General features: G+C 44.2%; 1 protein-coding gene across 1 annotated transcript in view; it reads left to right on the top strand.

Annotated features, from left to right (window-relative positions):
• PRKCH (protein kinase C eta) overlaps nt 1-18,437 on the top strand; it is a 236,760-nt gene that overhangs the window by 126,750 nt on the left and 91,573 nt on the right. The window contains exons 6-9 of the mRNA XM_008070387.2: nt 1,547-1,676; nt 4,777-4,904; nt 8,927-9,070; nt 9,230-9,403. Coding sequence (XP_008068578.1) covers nt 1,547-1,676; nt 4,777-4,904; nt 8,927-9,070; nt 9,230-9,403 — 576 coding nt within the window. The remainder of the gene's footprint in view (nt 1-1,546; nt 1,677-4,776; nt 4,905-8,926; nt 9,071-9,229; nt 9,404-18,437) is intronic.

The raw sequence follows: 18,437 nt of genomic DNA, 5'->3' as shown, positions 1-18,437 counted from the left end.
CCTTCCTCCCTTCCCACTTCTTCTCTCCTCTCTCTCTCTCTCTCTCTTATCTCTCTGTCTCTGTCTCTCTGTCTCTGTCTCCCTCTCTCTCTCTCTCTCTCTCTCTCTGCCTCCCCCCTACTTCCCACCTACTTCTTGTTGAAATCAGTGGTAGTATGAGAATCGACATTTCCTCCCTTTTTTTGTATCATGGCATTTGTCTTTCTGTACTTGTGTAGCAAGGACTGTCCTTGCAAGGACCCCATTAGTGGTCAGCTGGGTATAAGCTATATGGATGCATTCTACTAATGCAGAGAAAGTTTTATTGGAATGGAAGGAGCCCTGAGCTTGGTGTCTGACATTGTGGATTTCAATGCTGGGTCCAGCCTCTGTTGGCTGTGTCCTCTCTAAGCTCTGGCAAGGCCCACAACCTCTCTATGCCTCAATCTCAAAACAAGATCAATACTTCATCATGTAGTTTTAGTGAGTGTTAAACAAAATAGAATTGGTGTGACCAGTGTGTTGATAACTGTAAATTGTGCTTTTTAAAATTATTTTTTATTTTTTAAATTGTGCTTACCAAAGAGACTGTTGGCCTCCCCTGGCCTCTTTAGAAACTCCAGGGAGGATGTGAATCTGTATGTAAAAGCTTGAGCTTCATTCTTGCCCCTGGCACTGTGTTCAGCTGCAAATGGCAAGCATTTTACATTCTGGAGGTAGAAAGCAGATGGGGTGGGTGTTGCTGACAATTAGCAATTGTCCAGTTGTGTCAGTTGTGATTCACAGATGCTTTGGAAAGTCTGACTCTGGAACTCAGTGGTTCTTTCTAGTACACATACAGGGTTGCTAACAAGGAGATATGGAGCTTTGTGCCATAACGCTTATAAGAAAGAGACCAGAAAAGTCCCAGGAGGAGTAAGAGTTGCCCTCCTCCTTGTCACATGCAGGTCTGTTGTTACTGCGTCATATTGGGATGCAGACTACAGAGCTTGCGCCTAGTGTCAGTATTTGCTGGAAACAGTGTGTGAGATTAAATCAGGACATTTGCACTCAGAGTGCCAGAATACAAATGCCAGGGCTGCATGTGTTGGTGCTTTAATGTCACTTTGGAATGAATTCCTTCTGTTGGGTCCATGTCTTTTGAGTGCATTCTTTTTTCCCCTCCTCTGACACAAAGTCTAGAAGAACTTGATAACAAGTGTGTATCATATGTAAAAGACCCATTCAATCCTGAAGTTTAAAACTTCTAGGAAATAGACATGGGTGTGAGAGGATTGACAAGAAGGGAAATATAGCCTGAGTATAAAGGATGAAAACTCTTAATTACTATGCAACTCCCCAAATGATGAGTGATCTAATATGTACCCCAAGTTTCTGTCTTGTCTTGTTCATTTGAAAATGTGCTTAGTCTGCCTAGTAAGACCTGAGTAATGAATCGAGGCTGAGTGCCGTAAAATAACATACCCAGCCCTGATGTCACAGTGACGCTTTGCAATTGGCAGGCTCCCATTACAGTTAGCACAAAAGACATTGGTGTGAAGTTTTGCCTCTTGTTTCCTTCTTACAGATTGCTGAACAGAGGTTTGGAATCAACATCCCACACAAGTTCAGTGTCCACAACTACAAAGTGCCAACGTTCTGTGATCACTGCGGCTCGCTGCTCTGGGGAATAATGCGACAAGGACTTCAGTGTAAAAGTGAGAGGCTGAGGTGCCGGGTACCCACTTCCTCATGGGAGCACCATGCCACAAACTTTCAGAGTTCCATAGACTCCGAATCTGACCCGGCACTGATGGTTTTAGCTATGTTGTCAATTAACATCATATTCCTTGTCAGGCGTGTAAAGAGAACTACATCGACACCCAGATATTCTAATGATAGAACATTCAGCCAGATGTTAAATTCAGTGATCTAGCTAGTCAGCTTTCAAGACTAGACATTGTGTTTTTTTGTTTTTGTTTGTTTGTTTTGAGTTGTAGTCTCACTCTGTCTCCCAGGCTGGAGTACAGTCATGGCTCACTGCAACTTCAACCTCCTAGGGTCAGGTGATCCTTTCATCTCAACTTCCCGGGTAACTGGGACGACAGGTGCACACCACCATACCTGGCTAATTTTTTTGATTTTTTGTAGAGATGAGTTTTCACTATTTTGCCCAGGCTGGTCTTGAACTCCTGGGCTCGAGCGATCTTCCCACCTTGGCCTCCCAAATTGCTGAGATATTATAGGCATGAACCACTGATAGAGAGTGGAGGTGAGGTGGGGTGGAGAACACAGAAGCCTTGACTGTGAGCTTGCGTCTCACTAATAGTGCCCAGTAAAGCCAGGGTTTAGAGCTTTTGCCTTCACAAAGGCTCTGAAGGGGTGAGGGCTGTCCCCTGTTGGGAGCTGGGGAACTGTTGGCCTTGAGTCATCTCCATGGAGATGGCCATGGGTTTCACCAAAAACCTTATCAGACATATCCTGAGTCACCAGGGGGAGAAAGACAAGGGATGTAGTAGAGATGGTGTGAGTGCAACTGGACAAGCTTACTTCTGTCAGCAAAAATGGACTAGTCACTTGTCTTTTTTTTTTTTCTTTTAAGAACCAGGGTCTCACTCTGTCACCCAGGCTGGAGTGCAGTGGTACAATCATAACTCACTACAGCTTTGAGCTCCTGGGCTCAAGGGATCCTCCTGCCTCAGCCTTCCAAGAAACTGGGACTGCAGGCATGCACAACCACGCCTGGCTAATGTTTTTTATTCTTTGTAGAGACAGACTCTTGCTATGTTGCCCAGGCTGGTCTCAAACTCCTGACCTCAAGCAATCCTTCTGCCTTAGACTCCCAAAGTGTTGGGATTACAGGTGGGAGCACCCAGCCTCATTTGTCTTTAAGAAGGGAAAATTCTTCAATCTCTCTAGAACACCATTTAATAATTCTCTTTTCATATGACCAGAAGAATAGCCAGCTCATGTATAGCTTTCAGGGAGCTGGTTCAGGTGCTGCTTGATTGTAGCTCGGTGGTCTCACCTGGGTGTAGGACAGTCCCTTTCTGCTTTCACATGGCCATTGCAGAGCCACGCCTGGGACACCTGGGACTCCTCTGCACTGCTCTTGACTTTGGCAACCTAAGGACAGCATACCTGCAGTGATCCAGGCCTGTCTGTCATGTTTGGTTTTATGGCCACATGGTGATTTTGAAAGGTCCCCGTAGGCATGTGTGTCTCAAGCTGTGTTCCTAAGAGAGGTGGATTGCCCATGAAGTTAATGATGCCTGTTCTCAGGGCCCCTCCTGAAGCTTCCACTTGATTTGGTCTTCTTCTCCTCCTCCTCCTTCTCCCCCCACCCCCAAGAGGTTGGGGAGTGCAGTGGCATAATCATGGCTCATTGTAGCCTCAACCTCTTGGGTTCAAGCAATCCTTCCATCTCAGCCTTCCAAGTAGCTGGGACTACAGATGCATATCACCACGCCTGGCTGGTTTTTTGATTTTTTTGTAGAGACAAGGCTTCACTATGTTGCCCAGGCTGGTCTTGAACTCCTGGGCTCAAGCAATCCTCCTGCCTCAGCCTCCCAAAGTGCTGGGACTATAGGGGTGAGCCACCATGCCTGGCCTGGTATTCTTCTTAAAGAGGGCCTCCTAAATTACACAAACTGAGGCCCCACCAAACCAGAATCTGTGCATGCTTCCAAAGATGGACTGATTCCATGAAACAGGAATTTGTTGCTTGATGCCTCAAGTTTCCCCTCCTGGCAGCAGGGCCTGTCTCAGAATTTCCTTCTGCGGCTGACACCCTTTGTTGTCAACTGCTGACAACCTTTGCTGTCCCAAGCCAGGTCTTGCACCCCAGGAGCTTAGCTTGCTATGCTCACCTCTTCCAACTGCCATTAACTCTGATCTTCAAAAAGTTTTCAAAGGTACCTCCCCCAACCCCAGGCCCCGTGAAGCAGTTAGAACCACAGGCTGTGAACCACAGCCCCACAGGATGCCGGTCTCTGTGCATGAGGGCCGCCCAACCACAACAATAGTCAGAAAGAAAAGTTTGTGGGAGACTTCTCTTAGAAACGCTGTCTCCATCCTGTGTGAGCAGCGTTGTGTATGTAACGCGCAGACCGCTGCCTTTATTTCACTCATGAGAGCTAGAAGGAAAGGAATGCAGTCAGTTGACATGATTCTTTGTTATTTATTCTTTTTTTTTGAGTTGGGATCTCACTCTGTCACCCAGGCTGGAGTGCAGTGGCATGATCACAGCTCATCACAGGCTGTCCTCCTACCTCAGCCTCCTGAATAGCTGGGACTATAGGCACACGCCACTATGCCCAGCTAATTTTTTATTTTTATTTTTTGGTAGAGATGAGGTCTCACTATGTTGTCCAGTTTAGTCTCAAACTCCTGGGCTCGTGCAATCTTCCTGCCTCTGCCGCTCATAGTGCTGGGATTACAGGCATGAGCCACCACACCCAGCAATTATTTATTATTTAATTGCCTGTGAATTTTAATTTCAATTTTTATATTGGATTATACCAAGTCAGTAATGACTGTTCCATGTGGTTCAGATGAATGTTTCCTTGAGTCAGGGTGAAAAAAATGCACTTGAAATTGGTTCTTCTTTAGGGTGCCAGGTTCTCTGCTTCTGCATGAAACAGAAACGAGTAAGATGTCAGGATGTATGACTAGTGTGTTTAATTTTGTGAGAAAATGACATTGTTGAGCCTATGTAACTCCTCTGTCATCATCTTCTGGGTTATTGAAGTGCTCTGCGGCGGCACATGTTGGCCTGGTTTCTTTCTGAATGTGACTTCTGTTATTCTTTTACTCTAGTATGTAAAATGAATGTGCACATTCGATGTCAAGCGAACGTGGCCCCCAACTGTGGGGTCAATGCCGTGGAGCTAGCCAAGACCCTGGCTGGGATGGGTCTCCAACCTGGAAATATCTCTCCAACCTCGGTGAGTCTTGGCTTTTTTCACAAATCACAATTTGGAAGTAACATCAGAGTGGCATCATCAGTGTTCCTAATCTCAGCAAATATAGCCAACCAACATATTGCATTTTTAAGAGCTTTTTGTTCCATAAATAAGAGTGTATGTGCAGTGAATATGACAAGAAATAATGAGCATGTAGATATATAAGCAGGAAACAGGGGAAGGATCTTGCTTTCTTTAAATCAGCTTCCTGTGAGTGTGGTCTGATGGACGCCTAGAACCTAGAGGCCTGGGTTATGCTCTTGACCGGGGCAGGGTGGGGCAATTGACCGGTGACTATGGGTCTCAGCTTTCTCATCTCTAAAGGAGTTCAACTTGACAACCTCTGAGGTTCTCTGCAGCCCTGGAAGCCAGCAGTTTTGCAGCTTTTGTTTATGGATTGTGAATTATCGCTGCCATTCAGCAGCAGACAGGAGTTCCTTCCTCTGGGCTCTCAAAAGTGGGCGGAGTTGGACCAGTCTCCCTGGACATGTTTTTGCTTTGCAGCCTCCCAGAATGACCTCCATCTGCTGTCATCCAATGGAGGCACAGCCTCTTCCCAGGCCCATGTCCCACTGCTGCCTTCCTGGTCAGGGTCTGCAGATACCTGGGAAACATGGCTATTCGATCTGAAAGGTGTAACTTGGTACCTTGTTCAGGAAAATTCTAGACTTAACTGTTAAATAATCTCTGGGTACTGAGGGAGGAAAATGCAGTCACTGGAAGGTTCATACAGTCTGGAAAATGTCAGTATTAACCACCTCATTTCCTTTACGTAGAAAGGTTCCTGCTTAGTAGATGAGGGCCTTTTGTTGACAATGTGTTTCTTGATTTCAGGAAGGCACAGAAGAGTCCAGCTAGTCTGTCTGTCTTGTGGCTAGGCGGGCAGGATGCTAAGACAACAAGGGGGATTTCTAATGCTTGGGATGATCCTTCCAGAAGAGCGGATATGAGGGATTTCAGCCTGAGCCAGGGCTTCTAAAATATGATGGGAATAGGATAGGCCACATGACACAATCCTTAGGAATGGGCAGTGCCACTTGTCATTTGAACCAAGTATCCTTAGTATATGATATTTAATAGTGGGAAAAACAAAATTAACTGGCATTTGACAGTATAATATTAAGCAGAGAGAATTTTTAAGCCTGTCAAAAGAGAAGAATGGGTTAAAAAAAATTGAGAAACACTGGCATAGAGTTTTCTAGCCAGTTCCAGCCCAACTAGAGGAAGTAATTAAGTGGAGGAAGTGAAATTAAGCTGGTACTTTTTTATCTTTAAAAAACTTATGATGAGAGATCTGGAAGAGAAATGATTAAAACCTATGGATTTTAAAGACGATCCATTTTATAACTTGCTATCACTGCTTCATTGAGTTAGTAAAATCCTTGTAGTTTAGGCTGCTGCAGGGTTAGTTTATTGTAAACATTGCCTAGAAGTTGCCCCACATAAGGCTTTTTAAAAAAAAATCTAAATAGGCCAAAAGTTCAGGATGTTGAGACTTTTTTTTTTTTTTTTTTTGAGTTGGAGTCTCACTCTGTGGCCCAGACTGGAGTGCAGTGGCCGCTCCCGGCCACCGCAGCCTCGACCTGCTGGGCTCCGGCGATCCTTCCGCCTCAGGCTTCTGAGTAGCCGGAATTACAGGCGTGCGCTACCACACCCAGCTGCTTTTTTGATTTATTGTAGAGATGAGGTCTCGCTGCCCAGGCGGGTCTCGAACCCGCAGACTCAGGCAATCCACTCACCTCAGCCTCCCAAAGGCGCGGGATTACAGGCTGAGCCACCGAGCCCGGCAAGACTTTTTTTTTTTAATAGAGATGTGGGGTACAAGTGAGGATTAACTAGTAGGCTGCATGCAGGTGCAGTTTGGTCTTCTAACTGGCCCTCGATCCCCCTGGCAGTATATCAGGTACCCTTTGTGTTATCATGTGCTCCCCACCCTACTCCCTCCTTCCTTCTCCTAGCAGTATCCAGTGACTGCCTTTATCTCCTTTGGGTTAATGTGACTAATGTTCAGGGCCTGTGGACTTTTGATCTGTTGTCTAGTGGTAGCTTATCTTTTTTTTTTGAGTTGGAATCTCACTCTGTTACCCAGACTGGAGTGCAGTGGCATGTTCAAGGCCACCACAAGCCTTGACCTGCTGAACTCAGGCGATCCTTCCATCTTAGCCTTCCAAGTAGTTAAACTACAGGTGTGTGCTACCATGCCCAGCTAATTTTTTGATTTATTGTAGAGGCAAGGTCTCACCAAGTTGTCCAGGCTGATCTTGAACCCCTGGGCTCAGGCAATCCTCTTGACTTTGCCTCCAAAAGTGCTGGGATTACAGGCGTGAACCACTGTCCCGGCAGTAGCTCAAGGTGGACCATCTGCAAAAGTCCCCCTGGCTTTAGGGCGTGTCCTCAGTGTACGCAGTGGGATGGAATTGAATGACCGACAGAGGTGGCCATACTTCCTTCCCATTCTGTGTAGTGAAACTGGAACTCTCATTATGCTGAGCAGAGTGTACATTGAGTAGTCTTTGTAGAGGGCAAGTTGGCTGTGTACCAAACATTTTCAAAATTAACACTTTGGCACAAGGAACTCCATTTGCAGGAAGCTATCTTAGAAAATAGATGATGATAATGATGACAACATAGCCTAAGTTTATAGGCTATGCCAGGTACCAGTCAGAGTGATTTATATGCATTTGTTCGTTTACTTCTCTTAATAACTCATTTGGCAGATGCTATAGCCTCCCCTTTGTCAGAAAAGGAAACTGATGCAGGGAAAGGGTGGGTAGGTAGGTACCTTACTTAGGGTCACAGGTGAGGTGTCAGAGCTGTTATTTGAGTCCAGGCACCTTGCTTCAGAACCTGGAATCTTAATCACCCTGTTTTGAAGATTTGCATGCAGGTATGTTCACTCTGGTGTTACTGACTATAGTGAAAAACGGGAGATGACTTGCATTTCCAATAGCAGGGGAATTAACACATAAATTGTGATAGTGTGATCATATCCATAAAATGGAATATTGAACCATGAAAACTCAAGTTCTTGAAAGATATTTAAAAGTATGACAGATGTACTTGACACGTTTTTAAATGAAAATGTGTATGAGGAAACAGAAATTTGCTGACATTTCTAAAAATTAACCAAGTATAAAAACATGCATTATTTAAATATATGTATGTGTATTATATATGTGTGTGTAGATATATGTATGTGTGCATATGTATGGGGGTGCCAAAAATGTATACACATTTTAAATATGACGTTAGCTCAAAAGATGGCATTAATCAAATGCATGCTAGCGTCACATGCAACAGGCAGCACAGTCAAAGAAAATGGTGGAAGCATGGTTGAGCGAATGTCATACTACACACTGCTACCGTAATTTAATTCAACTTAAAAAAGTAATACTTACAGATAACATCTTTTAAAATGTGTATACTTTGGGGGGCATATATACACATACACATAGATATTTGAAAGGGGCTGGTGGATTGGGGGAATTTTAAATTTTATCCTCCATACTTTTGGTCATTGTTCCAATACTTACGTTGACTTTTTATTTCTGTTATATGGTTCAAAATGTGTAAAAACCATTGCTTTGTTCACTCGTTTAGATAGTTAGTTGGTTCTCTGAGCAAACATGAAAACTACTCTTTGTAAGAAGTGGACACGAGGTGGCGCCCTGGGGCTCTGACCTTCCTGAGGAAAGAGACTGGAGGGACCAGAGGAAGGCACTTGTGTTGCCATGAGCTTCCATTTGAGCACAAGCTGTAACTCCATGGCTCAGATGTATTTGTACACGATTTTTTTATACAGAGTCTGGACCAGGAGCTAATGCCAAGGCAGTTCCAAGTTGCGGAACCTGCTCATCGTCAGGCTGAATTAATCTTTCCCCACGTGTGATGCTGGAGCTTGAGACTGAGCCTGCTCCCAGCCAGTGGGTCTTCTTCTTCCCCCGTAGGTGCTTTGATCTCATGCTGCCATTTCTGACTCACGGTCTCCCCACTCTTCTTTGCAGAAACTCGTTTCCAGATCGACCCTAAGACGACAGGGAAAGGAAAGCAGCAAAGAAGGAAATGGGATCGGGGTGAATTCTCCCAACCGACTTGGTATCGACAACTTTGAGTTCATTCGCGTGTTGGGGAAGGGGAGTTTTGGGAAGGTGAGTCCTGGCTTGAACTGTCTGGGTTGAAGTAGGCAGGTTATGCTTATGGTGTGTCTGTGTATGTCCCCTCACGTTTCTTACACGTCCTTCTCTTCGTCCCTTGAGTTCCCACTCCCAAGAGGACTCCCGCATGCCTTTCCTCTTGCCTTGACACAGGTGATGCTCGCCAAAATAAAGGAGACAGGAGATCTGTACGCTGTGAAGGTGCTGAAGAAGGATGTGATCCTGCAGGACGACGACGTGGAGTGCACCATGACCGAGAAGAGGATCCTGTCCCTGGCCCGCAACCACCCCTTCCTCACGCAGCTGTTCTGCTGTTTTCAGACCCCTGTGAGTATGAACCATGTTCACGACCCCAACAGCCTGTTTTCTTAAAGAGCTGAGACAGCAAGATGTTGAAGATTTCATTAAGTTGAGTATCAGAAACCATTTTGGAATGGGTTCCCAAGGCAGGACCATATGAAGGCTTTTGTTTGTTTGTTTTTAAATCAAGGTCTCACTCTGTTGCCCGGCTAGAGTGCAGTGACATGATCATGGCTCACCGCAGTCTTGACATCCTAGGCTCAGGGCCTCGCAAGTAGGTGGTCAACTATAGGTATGTACCACCACACCTAGCCTTTTTTTTTTTTTTAAGAGAGAAGGTAGCACTGTGTTTCCCAGGCTGGTCTTGAACTTCTGGGCTCAAGCAATCCTCTCACCTTGGCCTCCCAAAGTGCTAGGTTACAGGCATGAGACACCATGCCTGGCTACTGACAACTCTTGATGACCTCTGAGGTAAAAATTGAAATTAGTGAATTCAGCCCTCCCTTCTTGCTATTCTGGGAAAGGATTGCCTTGAGGGTGTGTGTTCTAGGATTGGAAAGCATGTCTTCTCTAGGTGAATGGAGGTAAGTGAAGGTTACTGAAGGCTAAGAGTAGAGCAAATGCCATGAGCTGACTATCTTGGTAAATTTGGCCATGACTCTGCTCCTAAATGTTGGACTGGTTCTGACCAGGGCACAAGAGTTTGGGAGAGGGGTCTGAGAGGGCCCAGAGGGGGCACCGTGATTTGGAATAACCTAAGGCATTGCTCCTGGCCTTAAACGAAGACCTATGGCCTGGTCTTGGAATTCGAATCTCTGTCCTATGATGGTGTGCATTTAGGGGTGCTTCTGGCTGCAGTTAATGGAATGCCTAACTAATAATGATTTAAATGATAAACAGAAAGGATGTATTTAGGTCGTTAGTTTGAACATTTTTCTTGTTATTTCACATAGTGAGAAGTCTGGTGGTAACAAGGCTAGGATTGGATTTGTTGCTCAGTGACATTGGGCATGACTTCCCCTTGGGGTCTCAGGGTATTTGCTATAGCCTACACAGTACACCTTGACATGAAAGCATCCAAAAAAGAAAGCAGAGGGCAGAGGCTGAAGGGCTGCGTGGATCACTCTCCTTTTATCAGGGAAAGAAGATGTAGATTTGGGCCAACTGCTTCTAGCATCAAGGAAGGCGGGAAGAGCAATGATGTAGCCAAGATAAGCTGGTGTGCCATGATTGGCTTACACCAACCTTGATTCATCCCCTGGGGCAGGGCCTTCTGCTGCTCATTTTGATTTGGGCTTAAAATTGGGCTGATGGTATCCATGAAGAGGGAAGATGACTCCTAAAAAGGCACCAAGAGGGTCTGCCTCCATTGTGCCAGAGTACTTGCTATCAAAAGGTATTCAGGGTGAGTGAATTCTGAGCACAGTCCTTGGCTCTGCTGCCATCAGGGACGTAGGGGGTGCCAGAGGAGCTGGATAGGGTATCTGACCTGGCCAGGGATGCTGGCAATACACTTCTTGAGGGAAGTAATGGCTAAGCTGGAACCAGCGCGGTGAGTTAGAATAAGTTAGGCAAAAAGAATGAAGGTGAACATGCCACACAGTGTCCGCAGCACATCCGTGGGTCTGGTGATGAGGTAAAATATCAGGTGCGAGTAAAACTCAGCGCACACAGTGTCTTGAGATTGAGGAGGGGCCTGGTAGGCTGAGACCAGGCTAGCCAGAGCCATGCAGGCTATGTTAAGGGATTTTAGACCTAAGAGCAATGGAAAGTCATGGGAGAAATTGAAGCAGAGAAAATGTCTTAACAGTTGCACTTTGTAACTATGAAAAACGAATGTCTTGCAGTAGGTGTTATACATATTCTCTAAGTATTCATATAATTTTTCTATAAGAAATAATTATTACTCATTTTATTTATAGCCTTTCAAAGAATTTTTTGCATACAAAAGCATATAGACACACCATGCATATGCAGACATCTTTATCTTAAAAAACACACACACAAATGACAGTGTACTTTGCCCATGATTCTTACCTTTTTTTTTTTTTTGACAAAGATATCATAGTTTATTTTGGAAATTATTTTGTATTTGTATATACCTATCTGCTTCCTTTTTAATGACTGCATAGTATTCCATTTTAAGACCATGCCACCACGATTATTGAACTTATTGTCCATTGCTATGTATTTAGTGCACCTAGCCTTTTATTTCAATCAGTGTTGCTGTGAGTTTTCTTGTACTTTTATGTTCATGAGCTTCTGCTGGTGTTTCTACATGACACATTATTAGAAGCAGTATTACTTGGTCAAAGGGTATGTGCATTTCAGGTTTTGATTGAGTCCAATTGCCTCCGTCCCCATTGTAGCTAAAGACAGCTGGCATTTCATGGCCTGTATACCAGACATTGCTCTAAGTGCATTATGTCTGTTAGCTCATTTCATCCTTACAGTTGCCCTATGAAGTAAGTTTTGAACATCACCCCATTTTACAGATAAGAAAACTGAGGCACAAAGAAGTTAACGCCCAAGTAGCAGAGTGGGTTTTGATGTGAGGCAATCTGACTGCACGATCCAGGCAGGCTCTTAACCACTCATTGTACCACATGTCTACATTCATACTCCGAAAACTTGACGAGAAGGCCTGTTTCCCCTACCCTCCCTTCACAACATGCTATCATTTTGATGATTCAAAATACTATTAATAGAAAAATGGTGTCTTTGGAGTTCTCACTTGTGTTTCTCTGGCTCTGAAGGAAGCTGGGTTTTCTCTTATATTCAAGGGTCGCTCGTGTTCACATTTGTGTTGGGAAGGACCCATGAGCAGCCTGGGGGATGGGTAGAGCAGGGGGGACTGGAAGTGGGAGACAGGAGGATGCACTGGAGGGGATGCCAACATGGACTCTCACCCTGCCCCAGCATATGGGGAGAAAAAACTGGGGAGGAAGCTGATGGCCTCTTGGGCCTTGGCATCCCATGCACTCCTTCCTCCCCATCATGGTCTGTGCTCTCAAGGCCCCCTCTCCTCCCCATTAGTCCTCAGTGGCTTCTGCAGGCGTGAAGCCCATGTTGTCCCTGTCACCCTGCTCTAATTCTCTGCTTTTTCTCTGAGGGGCTCCTTGGTTCCTGTAGTGCCCCAGGTCCCCTGGCCTGCTCTGCTGTCTGGAGTATCCTTGGAGAGTCTCCTGTGCCCCTTACTCTGCGAGTGTGAGAGCCCTCCTCGGCCTTCACCCTCGTCCCTGACTGTTTTCCTCGAGAGGAGGGGCTTACAGCTCGGGCTTGAGAGGGATGACTGGTAGATGGTACTGGTTGCCTACCGGGGTTTCGAGCTCTAGCCTCCTGAACCATGTACACCACGCATCAAGAAGCGTGGTCAGGTTACCACTCAGATAGCCTTCCTAAGCCTGGAGCCAAAGATCGGAGGGTTTCCTAGGACGTTAGGTTAGATCATCTGAATGGCTGATAACCTTGGAGTTAGGCCATTGACTCGTATTTGGTGAGCCTAGTCTGGTCATGTGGTGGCTGTTGTTCCATTATTACTGATGAAGCAAGAAGTATCTCCTGTCCAACTCCAAAGGAACTTGACCTACAAAAGGAAATTCCTGTGATTCCACATAAGTAAAGTTCTCATCAGTGATCAGGTAACGTCATAAACAAGAAATTAACCTGAAACAGATCAGCAGTCCAAGGAGTACAGTATATATGATGCAGAATTTTCCAGGGAAATATATCAACTATACAATGCACCAAAATTTTAGCGGCCACATAGGGTTCCCAGTGTTTAGCTGTTGAAGACTTTTTGAGCGACAGTTTTATGTTTGGCCACGGGGTGGCAGTCATTACTACAAAGTTTGTTAATTTTTTTTTTCTCTATTAGAACAAGGAACTGCCATTGGGGTTTAAAATATATGTATTGTAGTATATTTCTCCAAAGCAAAGGGTCAAAGGAACTTCTCCCTGCCTTAAGTCTAAATGAACGAAATGGTGGGAAGCAACTTAGAAGCAGCAAATTTTTCTCGTGCTGAGATAGAGACACACAGTTTTGATTTTACTGTCACTTACACCTTCTTTCAGGCTCACAAGCCATCAGACGGTACAATATGGATAGCATTTGCTCACCCAGCATTCATCTGTCAGTATCCTCAGTGACTGTCTCCATTCAATGTTATAAAATTAAATAAAAAGAACGGAAAATGATAGTTGTTATGAGAAATTTCCAGAAAGCAGATTTTTCCCTTTTAGTTCCCCAGCTTTGCAACTCATGAACTCTCAGGTGAGATGCTAGTCCGTGTATGATGCTGAATTCTTGACAGTCTCCCCTGAAGAGTTTAGGAGTGAGCCGAGGGGTGGTTTGGAGTTGTTCCCCAGCTGCTGCAAAGTCTGATTTCATTTCTGAGGACCCTGTAGAAATGCCATTCCTTCAGCCCTGCAGAATCAGGGTCTCAGAAGCCCATAGCAAGGGGATAACTACCTGAGGATCCCTGAGACTGCATGTGGTAGAGACACAAGTTTAGGTCATGCTGCCTCTAACCCATAGTCCATGGTTGATGCAGGATTGGCTTAATTAAGCACTGCCTGTCTCTCTTGGCCCCCCTCCAACCTGCCCAAACAGAAGCAGCATTGCCCTTGGGAGTAGAAGACCCAAGCTGTGGGTGAGCTTTGTTTTCCTCCATCTAAATGACTCAAGTCTGTCCTAAAATTTCTTTGAACTTTGAAGTTCTCATTGTTAAAATGGAAGCAGAGGCCAGGTGCAGTGGCTTACTGTAGTGCCAACACTTTGGGAGGCCAAGGCGGAAGGATTGCTTGAGGCCAGGGGTTCAAGACCAGCCTGGGCAATGTAGCAAGACCTCATCTCTATAAAAAAAAAAAGTGAAAAAATTAGCCGGGCATGGTGGCATGTGTCCTCGGACTACCTAGCCCCCCAGGTAGTCCCAGCTACTTGAAGGGGCTAAGGTGGAAGGATCATCTGAATCCTGGAGGTCAAGGCTATAGTGAGCTATGATTGTGCCACTGAACTGCAGTCTGCGTGACAGAGTGAGACCCAGACTTAAAAGAAAATGGAAAGAAAGGAAAAAAAGGAAGCAGGATTGCTATAAGGATCAGAGAAACAGACAACTGTACATCACAAAGTGCTGTCCAAAAGTGAGTATTCCTTGTGGTGGTAACCACTCCTTCCCCACACCAAAGAAAAATGTCTCTAGGCCTTCCATTGGCTAGTATCGCCCCCTTATGGAGGAGATAGTAAACACTCAAAAAGTAGGAATTTTGGCGTTCCTTTTGTTTTTGGCAAAAAGAAAACAATAAGTGAATTTCAAAGATTAGGTAATTTGTCAAGTTTGCTACATAGGTTTTTGAACCCATAAATTATTTCCTCTGATTTTTTTTATAATTCCATATGATGCGTGCAAATATTTTCATAATTATATAAGATGCTTGCTGGCATCAGTATATGTTTCTGATAGCAGTGCAAATCCTTTGTGAATAAATAATCTATATCAAACTTAGAAAATTGCCAGGCGCAGTGGCTCATGCCTGTAATTCCAGCACTTTGGGAGGCTCAGGTGGAAGGACTGCTTAAGTCCAGAAGTTCAAGACTAGCCTAGGCAACATAGTGAGAACTTGTCTCTACAAAAAATGCTTAAAAGTAGCCAGACGTAGTGGCACACACCTGTAGTCTCAGCTACTTGGGAGGCTGAGGCGAAAGGATTGACTGAGACCAGGAGGTCAAGGCTGCAGTGAGCCGTGATCAGTGTCACTGCACTCCAGCCTAGGTGACAGGGTGAGACCCCCAACTCAAAAAGCAAACAAACAAAAACATTCAAAAAAAGTTTATATTCTTGAATCTGTTTATTTTATTTCTGATAATCTAGCCTCTGAAAGTAGTATAAAAAATAAAATAAGTGTTATACATAAACATAATTAATTTTCAGTGCATTATTTCTTAATTTTTTTAGGCAATGTCTCTCTAGCTTCTGGTAACCATCATTCTACTCTGCTTCTCTGAGTAAGCCTTTTTTAGATTCCACTTATCAGTGAGATCATGTGGCATTTGTCTTTCTCTGCCTGGCTTATTTCATATAACATCATGTCCTTCAGGTTCATCTGTGTTGCAAAGGACAGGATTTCTTTCTTTTTAAAGGCCAAATCATGTTCTATTGTGTATATGCTCCACATTCTCTTTATCCATTCATCCACTGATGGACACTTAGGTTGATTCCATATCTTGGCTATTGTGAATAATGCTACAATTAGGTTGATTCCATATCTTGGCTATTGTGAATAATACTACAATGGACATAGCAATGCTGATATCTCTTCAACGTACTGACTTCATTTCTTTAGTTACAGACCCACAGGGGAAGTCCTGGATCATACGGTAATTCTGTTTTTGATTTTTTTGATGAGTCTCTATGCTGTTTTCCAGAATGACTGTACTAATTTACATTCTCATTAACAGCATATAAGCATTCTCTTTTCTGCAGAACCTCACCAATACTTATTATCTTACATCTTTTTCATAATAACAGTTTTGACCGTTGTGAATGATATCTCTTTGTTTTAATTTACATTTTTTGATAATTTTTTTTTTTCCGAATTGGAGTTTCGCTCTGTCACCCAGGCTGGAATACAGTGACATGCTCACAGCCACCCCAGCGTCAACCTGCTGGGCTCCGGTAATCCTTCCTCCTCAGCCTTCCAAGTAGCCAGAACTACAGGCATGCGCTCCCACGCCCGGCTAAGTTTTGATTTATTGTAGAGATGAGGTCTCACCAAGTTGCCTGGGCTGGTCTTGAACCCTCAGTCTCCGGCAATCCACTTGCCTCGGCCTCGCAAAGTACTGGGATTACAGGTTGAGCCACCGAACCTGGCCCATTTTTTGATAATTAATGGTGTTGAGCTTTTTTGAGAAATGTCTGTTCAGGTCCTTTACCCATTTTTAAATTGAGTTATTTGTTTTCTTACTATTGATTTATTTGAATTTTTAGGTGTATTTTGGATATTAACTCCTTACCCAGATGTGTGGTTTGCACATATTTGCTCTCATTCTGTAGGTTTTCTGTCTCTTCACTCTGTTGATAGTTTCCTTTGCTTTGCAGTGGCTTTTTAGTTTGATATAATTCCATTCGCCTGTTTTCACTTTTGTTGCCTGTGCTTTTTAGTCATATATGTTTTTAAAAAAATCATTGTTATAGAGCTGTTCTTTTAAGTTTTCTTCTGGTAGTTTTATAGTTTCAGGTCTTATGTTGAAGTCTTTAATCCACTTTGCTATGATTCTTGTATCTGGTGTGAGATGATGGTCTGATTTCATTTTTCTGCTTGTGGATATCCAGTTTTGTCAGCATCATTTATTGAAGAGACTGTCTTGTCTCTGTTGCGTGTTCTTGGCATCTTTGTCAAACATCAATTAATTGTAAATGTGTGGATTTATTGAGTTCCGTATTTTAGTCCTTTGGTTCATGTATCTGTTTCTGTGCCAGCCCCATGCTGTTTTGATTACGGTAGCTTTATAGTAAATTTTGAAATCAGGTGAGTGATGCTTCCGGCTTTGTTCTTTTTGGTCAAGATTGCTGTGGCTCTATGCATTATTTATAATAGGAAAATATTAGAAGCTTTAGCATTTAGCAGTAGTAATATACTGAAATAATATACTATTTGGTGAGATTTTCAGATAGTAAAGAGATAATTTTATATTAAGCAGTTAAATTATGTCAGGCACCATCTGGAGCACATGACATATAATAAATAACCTGTGTTATTATTTACATGCAATTCTTGTAACAACCCTGTAAGATAGGTACAATTATTATCTTTATTTAACCAAATGGTAAAATGAAGCAGGAGTTAGGTCACTTGCCCGAAATCCAACCCAGAAAATGATGGAGATTAGAACCCAGGAAATAATACAGAATCTATGATAGTGAGAATATATTTTTATATCAGATTCAGCCCAAGACAGTGAAGCAACAAACAGGAAGCAAACCTGCTCCCCTGATGCCCGCCCCCGCCAAAAAAAATGCTGGCAAGAAATTATGCCAGTGAACTATCAGGAACTGTATTAAGGTAGTGGAATTATGAATGGTTTGTTTTTCTTTTTTCTACTTACCAAATTGGTAATATGATTACATTTCTTTAGTAATAGGGGTGAGAGGAATAAGACATTATAAAGTGAGGGAGGGACCCTCGTCTCTCAGGACCTGGGGTGCAGGCCTGGGAAATGCCGCCTCCCTGACTCTTTTCAGCCTAAATTCACTTCACACTCCTTTTATCTTCATCAGTGACAGTTGTGTCAGCAGCTAAGCCTTCTGGCATTTCTGTTCTGGAATCCGGGTCTCCCATCCCCCACCCCCAGCTCCCAGGGGGCTGCCACTTGGTTGTCCTCCTGGAGAGGGAGAGAGGAACAAAGACGGAGTGGGAGCAGGAAGGGGGAGTGGCAAAGTAAATATTGGTCAGATGCTTGGGTCTTTGTTCAGAGACCCAGTTTATGAAAGCAAAGGTTCTTTTTGGAAAACATAAGACGCTGTGCGGCCAGTACCCAAAACTGTCTCTCACCAATGGGACCTCGCCCCAGTCGGAGAGCCAAGCCAAGGTGGCACCGCTTTCTTTTGGGAATTACTTAAGCTTATCTTCCCTATCTGCTTCCACCAGTAGGCCCAGAATGCCCAAAGGCCCCTTTGCACATTCCTCTGCCGGTGCCCCCTTTGCAGGATGTGTGGGCTCCTGGAGGCATGTCCTCAGGGTTCCAGCCCACAGGAGTGGGGTTCCCGGCAGGGCCGTCGCTTTCCATAAGAAGCCAGTCCTCGGATGTTGGCCAACAAAACTGAAATTCTATTTTTGAAGGTCAGAGTGTCTTGGAATCTTGTGAGGTAAATGGCACCAATGCACACACTAGTGCAAAATGATCTCAGGACACGTCATATGTGTTGGGAAAATCACCTGGCAGCATGAGTGCAAGGGAAAATTCTTTTCTCTGTTACTTTCTCCACTGGTGTCATATTAAATATTTGTGAAGGAGAGAGAGAGAGAGAGAGAGAGAGAGAGAGAGAGAGAGAGAGAGAGAGAG

This window comes from Carlito syrichta, unplaced genomic scaffold (genome assembly GCF_000164805.1).
Source record: "Carlito syrichta isolate Samal-C Ts95f unplaced genomic scaffold, Tarsius_syrichta-2.0.1 Scaffold313381, whole genome shotgun sequence".
Classification (NCBI taxonomy): domain Eukaryota; kingdom Metazoa; phylum Chordata; class Mammalia; order Primates; family Tarsiidae; genus Carlito; species Carlito syrichta.
Note: the sequence above shows the minus strand (reverse complement) of the source record. Positions and strands in the feature narration are given on the sequence as shown.